This window comes from Nothoprocta perdicaria, unplaced genomic scaffold, assembly GCF_003342845.1.
Source record: "Nothoprocta perdicaria isolate Ctin4 unplaced genomic scaffold, notPer1 scaffold_14, whole genome shotgun sequence".
Classification (NCBI taxonomy): domain Eukaryota; kingdom Metazoa; phylum Chordata; class Aves; order Tinamiformes; family Tinamidae; genus Nothoprocta; species Nothoprocta perdicaria.
This window is the reverse complement of record NW_020454538.1, coordinates 732,834-745,549: the sequence shown is the minus strand read 5'-3', so window position 1 is coordinate 745,549 and position 12,716 is coordinate 732,834. Positions and strand designations below refer to the sequence as shown.

At 41.6% G+C, this 12,716-nt stretch overlaps 1 protein-coding gene across 7 annotated transcripts in view; it reads right to left on the bottom strand.

Moving 5' to 3' along the window:
• KRCC1 (lysine rich coiled-coil 1) overlaps positions 1-12,479 on the bottom strand; it is a 14,889-nt gene extending 2,410 nt beyond the window's left edge. For 3 of the 7 annotated variants that reach the window (XM_026034114.1, XM_026034113.1, XM_026034112.1), the window contains exons 1-7: positions 12,321-12,479; positions 11,015-11,119; positions 10,751-10,925; positions 10,033-10,311; positions 8,670-8,769; positions 6,241-7,167; positions 926-1,053 (exon numbers count right to left, since the gene is read on the bottom strand). In XM_026034114.1, the coding sequence (XP_025889899.1) occupies positions 6,387-7,167; positions 8,670-8,769; positions 10,033-10,311; positions 10,751-10,925; positions 11,015-11,119; positions 12,321-12,464 (1,584 nt within the window). In that variant the 5' untranslated portion in view covers positions 12,465-12,479 and the 3' untranslated portion in view covers positions 926-1,053; positions 6,241-6,386. Of the gene's footprint in view, positions 1-925; positions 1,054-5,922; positions 7,168-8,669; positions 8,770-10,032; positions 10,312-10,750; positions 10,926-11,014; positions 11,120-12,320 lie in introns of those variants that run through there. The other 4 variants (XM_026034116.1, XM_026034118.1, XM_026034119.1 and 1 more) reach the window with 4 other exon arrangements.
• Positions 12,480-12,716: the final 237 nt, after the last annotated feature.

Below are 12,716 nucleotides of genomic sequence, written 5' to 3'. Positions count from 1 at the left end.
GAAATGGCTTCAAACTGAAGCATCGGAAGTTCCACAGGAACTTAAGGAAGCATTTCTTCACTGTGAGGGTGACAAAGCACTGGAACAGGCTGCCCAGAGAGGTTGTGGAGTCTCCTTCTTTGGAGATCTTTAAAAGCCGCTTGGATGCAGCCCTGTGGCATGTGCTCTAGGTGACCCTGCGTGAGCAGGGGGGTTGGACTCGATGACCTCTGAGGTCCCTTCCAACCTTCGGCATTCTATGATTCTATGATTCTATGACTTTTAGGGCTACTGAGTTGCAGTAGTCAGCCATTCTCAGAGGCAAACCACTTTCTGAGTTGTCAAAAATGACACAGATTTTCTTCTTATTATTGTTAATTTTAAGGCTACTTGGACAACATTGGCCAAGGCTTACAGGTGCTGATCATCTCTGAAGTATCCTGTACTTGTCAAATGCAGGAGCACATGATGAAGCAAAAAACAGAACAAATTCACCTTGCTGGGGTGATCCTGCTGCTTCATCCTTGCTCTCAGTTAGCAAACATTGCAGTGATGCTTCAGAGAAGCCTATCTGCCTCTCCATCAGGTCACTCTACAAAACTTTATTTAAAAAAGAAAAAGATTGATTTGCCTCAACAGCACATCCATGGATGTACAAAAAAGTATTTCCAGAACACAGAGTCACATTTATAGGTCCATCCTCACTTTCTCCGTGTTTGCTAATAAGGCTGATCAATAAATGTGGAAACGAGGGGAAATGTGGAGCCATGTGCCATGAAGTCATGATGGAAAATGATGTGTAAAACACACTAGAGAGCGGAAAAGCCCACAGAGCAGAGCTTGAGATGGTCACCAGCTCCTGGGTAGGTTCTCATCTTTCTCCTCCTCACCGCCTGATACTTCTGCTTTGAGTGCAGAGCAGAAACAAGGAAGCAGCTGCACGTACCCGAACCCACGAGGCCCCACTGCTTACGGCTGCTCCTGGTAGGAGACACCAGACCCTCGGCACACGAGCTGTGCAGTCAGCACGCGAGCTCTCCCAACGAATGTGCTCTGATTTCTTCATTTGTCAAACTAGAAAAAAAATCGAGAAAAGACAGATATAAAAAAAGCATAAGGCAGTCAAAGACCTGGCACGACCTTCTCCTTGAGTTTTGAGGAGGATAGTGGATTAGATCATTAATAAGTTTTGTGACTGTAGGACAGAACTCTCGTCTTAGGCTTTTGATCTCACATGTGCTGCCCAGACCTCTTTTTCCACCCTGTGCACAGCTCAGTGTGGAGAAGTGACAGAGTTCAAGTGCAAAGGAATGGCTGCTGCACTCCCAAATTTGGCCGCTACACAAAGTATGGGTGCAAAGGGTGCCATCCTAAAGGGTGCTGAGGCTTCTGCATTATGGACATCATTGACAYGAGCTACTTGACCCAGGAACTTCAGGGAATGTGCAGATACTACTATTAAAAGCAAGTCTAGGCTGAGGTCAGTTCTCTCAACCAACCTRAGCACATCCTGCACTGGGCCTTGACCTGGAGCCTTACAAAGTAAGAGCAATAAAACTTCTGCTAGCCCCAAAGAGCCGGGCAAGGAGCCAAATGTTGCAAGATGCTGAAGGAGTCACATTTCAGTGGTTAACACCTTGCCTGGGTGATTCATTTGATCAGAAAAAGATGGAACTGGTCGCCTGGTGGTTTCACTACAAGAGCAAAGGGGGAGATGAAGGCAGAAGATGGGTTGCTCCTGCAGTGAAGCTRGCAAGGCTGACTGATTTTTGAAGCACAACAGATGAATTGAGCAGGCTGAAGGGAAGGGGGTAAGAGCTGATGCAGGAAACCACTACCACTTCTGCCAACGTGCTCTCGAAGCACCGACTTCCAGGCACAGATCTTCCTGGCAGCTCTGCAAGGCAGGGAAGCTACAGCCAAACACTGCACTTTGGACTAGGGAAAAACACTCCAATTATTTCCTCTTACCCTTCCCTCCCTTTTAAGATCTCTATTATTTACACTAGCTCCTTGCTTACTGAAAGACAAGTTGTTTTACTTCTGAGAGAATGACTTAAATGCATTATGTCTAACATAATTTACATGTAAAATACTAATAGGGCTATTAAAGTCAAATAAATGTAAGGAGACATACTTCAYAGTTTTGACTAACCCTGTGAGGAGGACTTGTATAAATACCTTGGTACTTGAGTGTGTTCTTCACCACTGCTATATTGCTAGCATGAAGGAGTGAAGAGAAATTAAAGACTTGATAAACAAAAATCGTCATCTCTGCTACTTGCATGAAAAGGGAAAGCTCTATCACCTTGACTCAGAAATAGCATCCAAACAGGGGATGATATAACGCAATATGAGCATGAGGCATTGCCTGTAGTATAATATTTCTCACTATAGAAATTCTGTATTATATATGGATTTCTTTATATTACATAGCACAGTGCTACAGAGAGATGGAGTCGAGTCCATGCAGCCCTAATCTGTAATACACATAATTTGGAAATGCCTGGCACTAAGCGTCGACATCAATAACCTTAGGCTGTTTGTCAGACGCCAAAAGGGCTCAAGTGCAGCAGCCCTGGCAGCGTTCAAAGCTTTGCTTTGAACAGCTTCATTTGTAATTCTAAGAACTCCTGCTTCATTTTTGTTAATTTGAGTTTTCATTTTGTTGATTCTAGAAACTCCTGCTTCATTTTAAAAACTTCTTTTAAATCTCTCACACATACACACCAATTCTCAGCTTTTCCCACTAATAGCGGGGAAAAAATGTAATATGCTACTATTTTCAGTGCTCCTGTTGAGCTTTTGGTTTCATGTCAAACTTTCATGTCTTTAGTAAAGAAATAACTAGAATCTGAGCCTGTCAATGCAAGAAGAAATGGTTGGTGACCTGAATGTTCATGTTTTAGCAAAGCAGCCCTGTTGGGGATCAATTCTACAGTGAGACCTGACTGTGATTCGGTAGGTGGTGCAAAGGAGACTCCTGCAGATGTCTGCTTCCATCTCACAGGATGCCAGTATTAGCCTAGAAATACTCTGAAAAATACTTTAATTAATATAACAATCCTCTTGCTCAAGGAACAACTTCATACTATAATGCAATTCTGTAGAAACATGATAAATTTCAGAGAATAAAGGCACTAAATTCAAGTCATTCACACTGCTTTCAATGAACGCCTCTCCATCTTCTTAGAAATAAGCTTCAGCAAGTGAGCAGATTTGATTGAAGGAGGATATATTTTGTAAGCYAAGGCTATGGTTAACTTGCTTGTCAGGCATTACTATTGCCAGGATGTCTTGCTGAAACCCCAGCCCGAACTCTGTGGCTCTCCCTTCTAGGGGAAGACTTAAAACAAGGTCCCTCCACAGTGAGACCAACCTCTTAGCACTTTGCAGGATGCAGAGAGATGCCCTGTTTCAGGTGGAGCCTTTTTCAAACATATCCAGCACTAGGAGCTCGCTAAAAACATTTTTACATGCTGCAGCTGATGGTGTGAGGAATATAAGCCACAAAAAGGACAGTGTTTTGCAGGCACAGCCCAGGAGCTGCTTTCACAAGTGAGCCCTGGGGCTCTGTGCTTATTAGGAAGCAACTATAGCACTTTCAGAAGGGGTTGGCTGAAGCTGATTCACTTGCTTGTGAATGAGAACAGCAAATGAGGATGCTCTCCCATCCTCAGGAGGGGAGGGGGACCAGCAGCAGTTGCCTCCTCAAGTGGTGACATAAATGGTTGGGGTTCTATCTGCCCAAGTCTCCTTCTATAGCAACGGGGACAAGGTGAAAAAGAGGCCTTGGAAGACTTGACTTGATCCAGGGGACCCGGCAAACCAGGGCAGAACTAAAACTGAAATGCAGAGTCTTTACGCAGGCCCTATTTTAAACAGCAGATGGTGTCTTCTTCTGTGGTCTACTAGATTTACACCACTTAACCTGGTGATGAAGTTCTGTGTTCAGGACAAATGCCTGACTGCAGCTCACAGCAGCCTGTAGTGATATAGAGCAGCTCTCTCCTGAAGCAAGCAGCATGCAGGATCGCTGGAAGAGGAGATGGATCAAACCTAGCACTGCTGTGCTTAATCCTCCACAGAAGAACCCTCATACCTGCATAAAGCACCACTGCCTCCAAGGGGCCTCCAGGAAGATCTGCCACCCTAGCTGTTTGGATGCAGCATCAGATCTGTGACTGTGTCTCACCTCAGGATTGCAATGCCTTGGTGCTTCTAATAAGAGGAACAGATGAGCAAAATCATCTTTCATTACACTGTGGATTCCCGTGCTACTAAAGAGAAGGAAGGAAATATTTACAGCAAAGGGTAAATGAAGTCATCARTCTGGGTATTCAGTATTTTAAAATGCCTAACATATATGTAACTTGCCAAGTATGTTAAAAGCTAGGAACAAGGCAATCAGGAAACATGTGAACATAATCATTATTTACTACTCCAAGAAATAAGGTATCACTTATCTCAATTAGAGCTCTGTGTCACATATGCTCTAGGTCCATGCTCTAGGTGTGCCTGCTTGAGCAGGAAGGTTGGACTAGATGATCTGTAGAGGTCCCTTCCAACCTTAAATATTCTGAAATATGCTGGATGAGACAGTCTGCTCTCACTTGCAGCATCTACAGCCACAATCTGTGGATTAACAGTTGCTTAATCACACTGTGACAACAGCACTCCTTTGGGCACCTTACCATATTTCACATTTGATGCTAAGAAAATCTATTTAGAGATAGTCTATGGAGCCTGAGCAAGGACTTTCCAGTAGGTGGGGCAGAGGACATGGAGGTAAGGCACAGGATTAGGAATGATCATTAARCAGAGCAGAAAGTCTGTTCTACCAATTTATGCTTTTCACATATTTGTAGAACTGTTTAATCACCTTCTCCTCACTTCCAAAAGYGCAATTCTCATTTGAAAAGCAGTTAAACAGACACTTATTTTCCTTCAACGAGTCTGTTCTCTGTGTGTGTGCAGAGGCCTACACTGCACCCTTACCACCTGCTGGAGTCTTAACTAGTTTTTCAGACTGACTTTCTAAAGAAATGAAGAGTATGTGACCATACAGAGCAGGGTTCCCTAGTAATAACCCTGAAAGACACTGGCCGTGTTTGTACAGCCCTGTCTGACAGGGTGTTAGAAATATGAGAGATCTTATAATGTCCCGAGGTTTGTTCAAGCAGGTGCCCTGTGACAAAAGAAAGTCCTCACTACTTGTCCTACAGGGGAGACCAGCTACAGTCATATGTTATTCTTACAACAAAGAGTAGATGTAGGAAAGAGTGCTTTAAAATGGCAAAGCAGCCTGCGGCTGACAAGACAAAAAGCTAACATAATAACTTATGATTGAACTTGCTCTTTACCCCAATAAATATTGAGAAAAGCAGTTAATGTGGGACTTGAGACTCTTTCAGAAGAGCAGAGGATAAGGAAGGCCAAGGAAAGCGTCCTAGGTAAGATATGGAAAGGCATGTAACMCTCAAGGGAGGAAAGGATCCACTGAAGGAAGCAGAGGTACTATCAGCCTCAAACAACGACAAGGGTAGATTAGAAAAAGATGGCCAGAACTAATTTCACATATGCAGGACATCAGTTCTTAAGCTACAATTATAGGATCCATACCGTGAACGGAGATCTGGTGAGACTGTATTTAAAACAGAAATACAAAGCTGTCTGTTTCCAGAGTATTTTTTTGATTACAAATCCAGYTTCACTCTAGCATTCCTGGATGTTTGAGACTTCCTGTAAATTGCTGTGACTGAATGAAGCAGAAAATACCCTCATTTTAAGCAATTAATTTTGTATCCCGCACTTCTGTGTTTCCTAAATTAAATAAAGAATTTGGATTGCATTAAGAAAAATGTATTAGACAAGGTACATCTGACAACCAGTTACATGTTTAATAGAGACTCWATTTCCACTCTCAGGACTGGATGAAAAGCAATTGGAAATAAGATATGGAATCAAAAGCATTTGACATTCTCCTTTAAAACCTGACAGTGAAACACTTACAGAAATAGCTGGGAACACTGTAGTGCAGCTATCTTACACATTTATGTACTTGCCTAGAGAATGACAGAAGCCTCCATAGCAGGTACTATTGTTATCAGAAAGAAGCTGTACATTTGGTGAAATTCCAAGGGAATTCTGTAGGCTACTGACCCTTTTTTGGAGTATATTCCAGATGAGATTACAGACTGTCAAACTTACATTACTGCAATGACTGCTGTAAGTGTAAGATAATTAAAACTGGATGCATACCTACTACCCCAAACTCTCAGGAGACAGGATTTTTCTTGCTTCCAGGTTGGAACAAAAATTTTGTTTACAAAAGTCATTGTACAGGACACAATGGCTAAGAGAGTCTAGAGAGAGAATCAGGTTCTTAAAACTAAACAAAATCCGTATCAGTATCCCAGGATAGATTCATCCCAGAGCAGCTCCTCTTCTGTTTTGCTTTCTGTCTGTGGCTTCTTTTTATCTTTCTTGTGCTTTTTGCTCTCTCTCTCAGCAGGGTTTTCTCCAAGCTTCTTGTCTTTGTAAGATTTTGATTTCTCCTCATTTATCAAGTCCGTGTCCACTTTTATTCGCTTTGGCTGCTCACCTTCCTTCTCAGAATCTTCATCTTCACTGTTCTCCTTTCTTTTCTGCTTTGTGCCTTTTTTCTCATACTTCAATTCGACATGGATGCACTTTGACTCCTCAACATGTTTTTCCAGAGGTTTTTCTTCTTTTGTGTAGGTGTTGAGAGCAGTTTYAGCAGACAGAAGTTCGTGGCAGTCATTAGATGTGGCAACTGATAGAACAAAGCCCTCCTCTCTGATGGMGGCCACCTCAGATGCCTTTTTGTCTACACCATATTCCTCATTATAGTGACAATCAGGCATGGTTTCCAGTGTATTCTCACAAACTGATGAGTTTTCCCCAGTATCTGTAGGTGAGTGTGTTTCTGAGCAGAGGCTGGAATGCTGGGCTTGCTCTTGTGTAAAGCTTGCAGGTAAAACCTCACCAGGGTCACTTCTTCCTCCAGTATCTTTATCCTGAAACACTTCCCCTTCTGTCTTTCTGGGAAGTGTTTCTGACTCCAGATCTCCAGTTTTCTGTACTTTAATATAATCTGTTAGTTCATCTTGAAAGGAGTCATAAGTTTTCTTTGAGTTCTTTGTGAGATTGACAACTGTTGTTTCTCTGCAAAAAAATAAATGGACAGAAAGTCTTAATTATTAATACTATTTGCTTAGGGCTTGATGATTTTAAAACAGCAGAAAGTTGAGAGACATATATCACAATACACAACTTTTATTTCCACAGTTCCACAGAAGAACATATTTCAAGTCTGTTGCTCTGAATAGCCTGCTTTATACTATCTACTGTTATGTACCCTGCTATATACRATCATAATTGTAAAATCAAATTGTTGGAGGGGACAGGTTCTACATTGTGTGAAACCCAAATCTGGAGTAATTTAATGAAGACCAAAGGAGGTTTCTTTTGTGACCTGGGATACTATGAGGATAAAAGATGCTTTGAAAATGACTGCGTGCATTTTCAGAACTATTTTTTTTAAATAGGAAGGAAATTTAATATCTCTGTCATTAACTAATCTCTTATGAGCTGCAGATATTAAACAATTGTATTACAAACTGACAGTTCAATTCTGTCAGGCAAACAAGATGACTTCACAGCATAAACAAGACAAAACAGAAGCTAAAAATGTGGATTGCCAGAAGGCAGGAGATGCCTGGCCCGAGGCAGAACTAACTCGCTCATATTTGACTCTCCATTTCCTCAGGTTGGAGGATAAAGGGTTAGATGACAAAGATATCCTCACTGAGAAGAACAGCTCCAAAGACCCATCCCTTTAATGCATCTTACACTGTCCTCATTCACCAGCTTTACACACTCRTTTTGTTAAAATATAAACACCCGGTAGCATTTCCTCACACTCCTCTGTTTTGGGGACTCCAATTTCATTGATGAAGCAAACATTTAAAGTCGTTATCAGTAACATGCCTGTCATATTGTTGCAGTTACTTTAATATTGCACCCTAACTTAAAAATATGTCTTATCAAAATACCTAATATGAAACAACCTTGGTGCTTTGCCTACACTTGCACAACAGTCTCCAACAAGTGTATCTACCAGTAGATAAACCAGCACAACAGCCGCTCTGCAATTAACACAAACTGCAACGCCCCTTTCTGGGTCAAGAGAAAAGTACAGAGCCACCACCCCACCCACGAATCCTCTTACTCCAAACATTGGATGTTTTTGTTGGTGAATGCTGAAGTCAACAGGATCACTGGAGACTGTCACTTTTCTTGGGTTAAGGTCTTGTTTGCTGCGCCAGCAGRAACACAGCACAGACCATCTCCTCCTAGCTGGAGCACTGGCCATGCCAAGAACAGATGCTGTGTCTCCAGACTGCAAAATAAGCTGGAAAAACTGCATAGGTTTAGGACCTTTCCTGTGGACTGTTGTTGAGATGTGACTGTGAGACTCCAAGACTGAATTTCAGTTAGAAACATAATGTTTAAGTGGACAGTGCCCCTTCAAGCCAGCACAAAATATACCCACTAACTAGTCAAAGCCACTTAACAGCAAGGAGCAGGGCTGGTACAGAAGGCAAAAATCTTTCACAGAAACTTGAAAGCACAAGCAAAAGATGAACAGTTACCAAGACACTTACTTAGTCTGGTGCTTATTCCCTTGCATGTGGGACTGGTACATTTCTACAGATGTAAGTGTGATGTTACATATAGGACATATGTACTGACCAGCCCCAACTGCTGAAAAGAAGGGAGCTGTAGGTTAGAGACACATCAAATAAAAAGGCAAAACTCATAGCACATCACATTCCCTCCCCATGCAAGAGTCATTAGATAATGTTGGCTTTTAGGGAAAGATCTAAGTTCTGTGCTGCCATGTGTTTCCATTTTACACAAGAATATGGTATTTCTTATGATGGCAGCTTGTGAGTTGCAGCATAACCACCGTCTAAACAATAACAAAGAGAATACTTTTGAATTAATTTTGATGACTGAAATCATCCAGAATAATTCTCAGATGCTGTTACCAAGTTCTGATGAAAGTGAACTACACTTAAAAATTAAATGCTATTGTAAATACCCGACTCAGAGCAAGCACCCACAGACACAAATCCACACAATCTGGATTTAATTCAAATAAGGGCAGTTTAAACATTAGTTCAAAGCAATGTAACTTTAACCCTGTACAGGAGATGCTGAGGGAACTGTCAATACAGAGCATTATGAATACAGCATGTGGAGCCTCAGCCAAATATAAGACAAGAGAAAAGGAAAAGCTTGTGTCATTTCCCCCTACAAGCTGTGTCATCCATAAAGCTAAATAAATTAAAACCAGTGAGTAACTTTTCCCCTCCACACACACAAACCCAAGAGCTTCCTCCATTGGTAAAATGCAGCATTTTTTCCAATGGGCTATTGTTTTGCAWCAAAATGCGTTATTTTGTTTAATTTACAACAGGATTTACTTAGGGAGAACTGGCCTACACTAACAATGGCTTTTGAGTATCAACTAGGATTTTGAGTTCCCTGTAAGAGAAAGGAGAACAGCTTTGTCACACAGGACCAGACAATGAAAGTAAGGCATAACACCAGATTTCAATTATTTAAAGAACGTGAAAAAGGGAAAAGGGAAAAAAGGGAAAAAAGGAAAAAAAAGTCCCCTTTCCTGTCTCTATGTTTTGCTCTGTGCACAATGAAGAGACACTGTGGTTAGGGAGAATTAGATTAAATGCCAATAGAGGGTTTTAAGATTGAGAAGCCCTGGCACATGTTGCTTGTGGAAGCCGTGGAGTTTCCACCACAACTGGGCTACTTTTTACGATCATTTGAATTTGATTTGGATGAGGATTTCCAAGTCAACTGSAAATATTTTCCAGCCTAAAGCTGTCAGAGGCGGAGAAGCCTGTCACTTCCTTGCMCAAATCAGAGCATCTTATTGCACAAATGAGAGGTGAACATTCAAGTGACACTTCAACCTCTAATACTTCCTCATGTCCTACTTACCATTTGTGCKGGATTCTGCAGGGGCCGCTTTGTCTCCCATCTCCTCCATCATCTTTTTACGTGCTTCATTTCTTCTGTGTTTCTTACCAAGATAGTGCTGATGGGCCACCAGTGGGTTATTGAAGGGAGCAGAGCAGAGCTTGCAGTACTTCTCTGGATCATTTATCTCTAAACTTTTGCTGGAGGATGAAGATGACTCTTCAGCTTTCGAAGTCGGCGAGGGCTTCTCAGCTGAGGACTTCTGTAAAGCTGGAGATGTGGAAGTGGAGGATAAACCTGCTGACAGTGCAACAAAATAAAGGCTAGAACAATTCCATGGAACAACAGTGACCACTCATGTGTTGCTCATGGATGGATTGTTTTTTAACTTAAGATACTAATTTATCAAATAGAATGMCATCTGCTTTAGGTTGCAATGAAATACTCAGAATAGCAACAGACATCACTCATTAAATATTTTCTTTTTTTTTTAGATATTTGCCTTTAGTTTCAGTTGATGAAAAATAGCAAATTGAAAAGCAAGGATCCTTTGTTGTACAGCTGCACAGAGCAATGTYTTTTTTGATCCACCTAATCAGTTCTCAGGTGGGAGATCCACAATTTTAGCAGCACAGGAAAGCAGAGACACAGCAGGTGTAGGAAGATTCACTTCACTGTGTTTGGTTCAGAGTGACAGATAAACACAAGCACTTGTAGGACCTAATTATTTAGTTCTCACCAGAGACAGGCTGTGTTTGCTGGGCTGACATCTGGGCTTGGTCTCCTGATAATTGCTTCAGCTTTTTAGCATGGATCTTTCCCAAGTAGTGAGACAAGGCAACAATGGGGGAAGTAAAAATCATATTGCAGAGATTGCAGTACTTGTTTCTGTCCACTACTCCACTGCCATCCGTCTGAAATCAGGAAAAGGCAAGCTCAGGTACAGACATTCACTGAAGTACAAGGAAATATTTTAGTGAAAGATCTGAAGAGGAAAAGTCACCTGAAAATTGGCACAATCCACTCTCTTCGGTTTCCCATGCTCCTGCCTCTCTTTCTCGCTGTGCATCTGGATGTAAAGTCGAACTTTCTGAGCATGCTTCTTGCCCTGGAAAGAAACTAGAATTATCCCTGTTTCATTAATAAGGACTCATGCATTGGTATATCCAATAACTGGGAGTTCATTTGTCAAAAAYGGCTTTCAGTGCTTGCTGATTGCAACATATAAGTTACAAGCAGATAAAAGTCATCTCATTTAACAATCCTATATTTTAGTCAATTAGATAATACTTAGCATTACCCTTAAAATTTTGCCTCACGCAGCCCTCRGAGTCATCCACCCTCATCAATCCTTCCAAGCAAAACAAGTAACTTGTCTACTCTGACCTGATGCTTTCCAAGTATCTATCACTGATTCTGAGGTGTAGTCCAGGATATGGAGCAATATTATCAAGGAGAACAAGGTGACACCTGGCCAGCCAACACAAACCTAACCGGGGAGAAAGACCAGCTGTTTCCCTATCAGATCTCCCTGCAATGGTGAAAATGGGTAATTTTACAGTGGTACCTATTATCCTCCACTGGATTCTGATCCAAGAAATAGAAATTCAAACTGAGGGCCTGAACTCTGCAGTGCAGAGTTTAACTTAAGCAGGAGTTAGAAACTAACTTAAGTTTAACTTAGGCAGGAGAGTGCCACTCCTGCCTAAGTTAAATGGAAGTAAAGAAATCATACTTTGCAAGACTCAAGTTCTAGTTGATACAACTGACATTTTTAACTTTAATTTTGACCTGAAGAGAGAAAAAGAAGGAAATATCTTGAGCATGTATACATGCTRAAGACCAATTTCAAAATAAAACATGCCTTCCCATGTCTGTGGCAACATCCCAAGGCACACGTTTGCTCCAAGAAATGCCTCTGGCATGATTCAACCTGCCTAACGCAGACACAGAGAGCAGCGTGCTAGGGTGTAAAGGCAGGACCTGGGGCTGCTGTATTAAATATTGTCCCATGTCATCCATTCACTCTGGGTAAAACGGTGCCAATCTGCTTCAGTCACACTACGGCTTGAAGGAGTTTGATTTTGTCTAGAAACATGCTGCAATACAGCATGTGGTGACCACCCTTCACCATCAAACCCCCAACTGTCACAACATTTACTTCTGGATAATGTCTAAGCCTAGGATAAGCTTTAAGAAAATCATTATTAGATGTGAATGGTCTTTCTCAACACAGAAAAAAAAAAMCCATCCAAAACACACAGAAAAGCCCCAGTACTTGCTAGTAAAGATGCTCCCTTTTAGCCTACCTCATAATGTGACATCCTTTGGGACTCAAACTGCAGCACTGCCCCACAAAGCTTACAGAAAGTGTCTGTAAAAAGGTCTTTCCTTGTTGCCTCATCTAAAATGCCACCTAAAGAGCAAAGCGAAAAAACATCAGTATCAGACATGATATATTTGCATCTCTCTGCTTATACAAGATATTAACCACGAATGAATATTCATATGCAGTGCAAGATGACAGAACGAGATGAGGTTTGTGCACTGGATCACCCTGTGCCTGGTTGTGGCTTCGAAGAATTGYTGTAGAGCCAACTAACCCTCTGCTTGAAGACAGACAGTCATAGAGGCCTTTATTTCTAAAGATTATTCTCTGGGCCACCTGCCAAAAGCATGTAAAGCCCAAGGGAGCATGAAAAAGA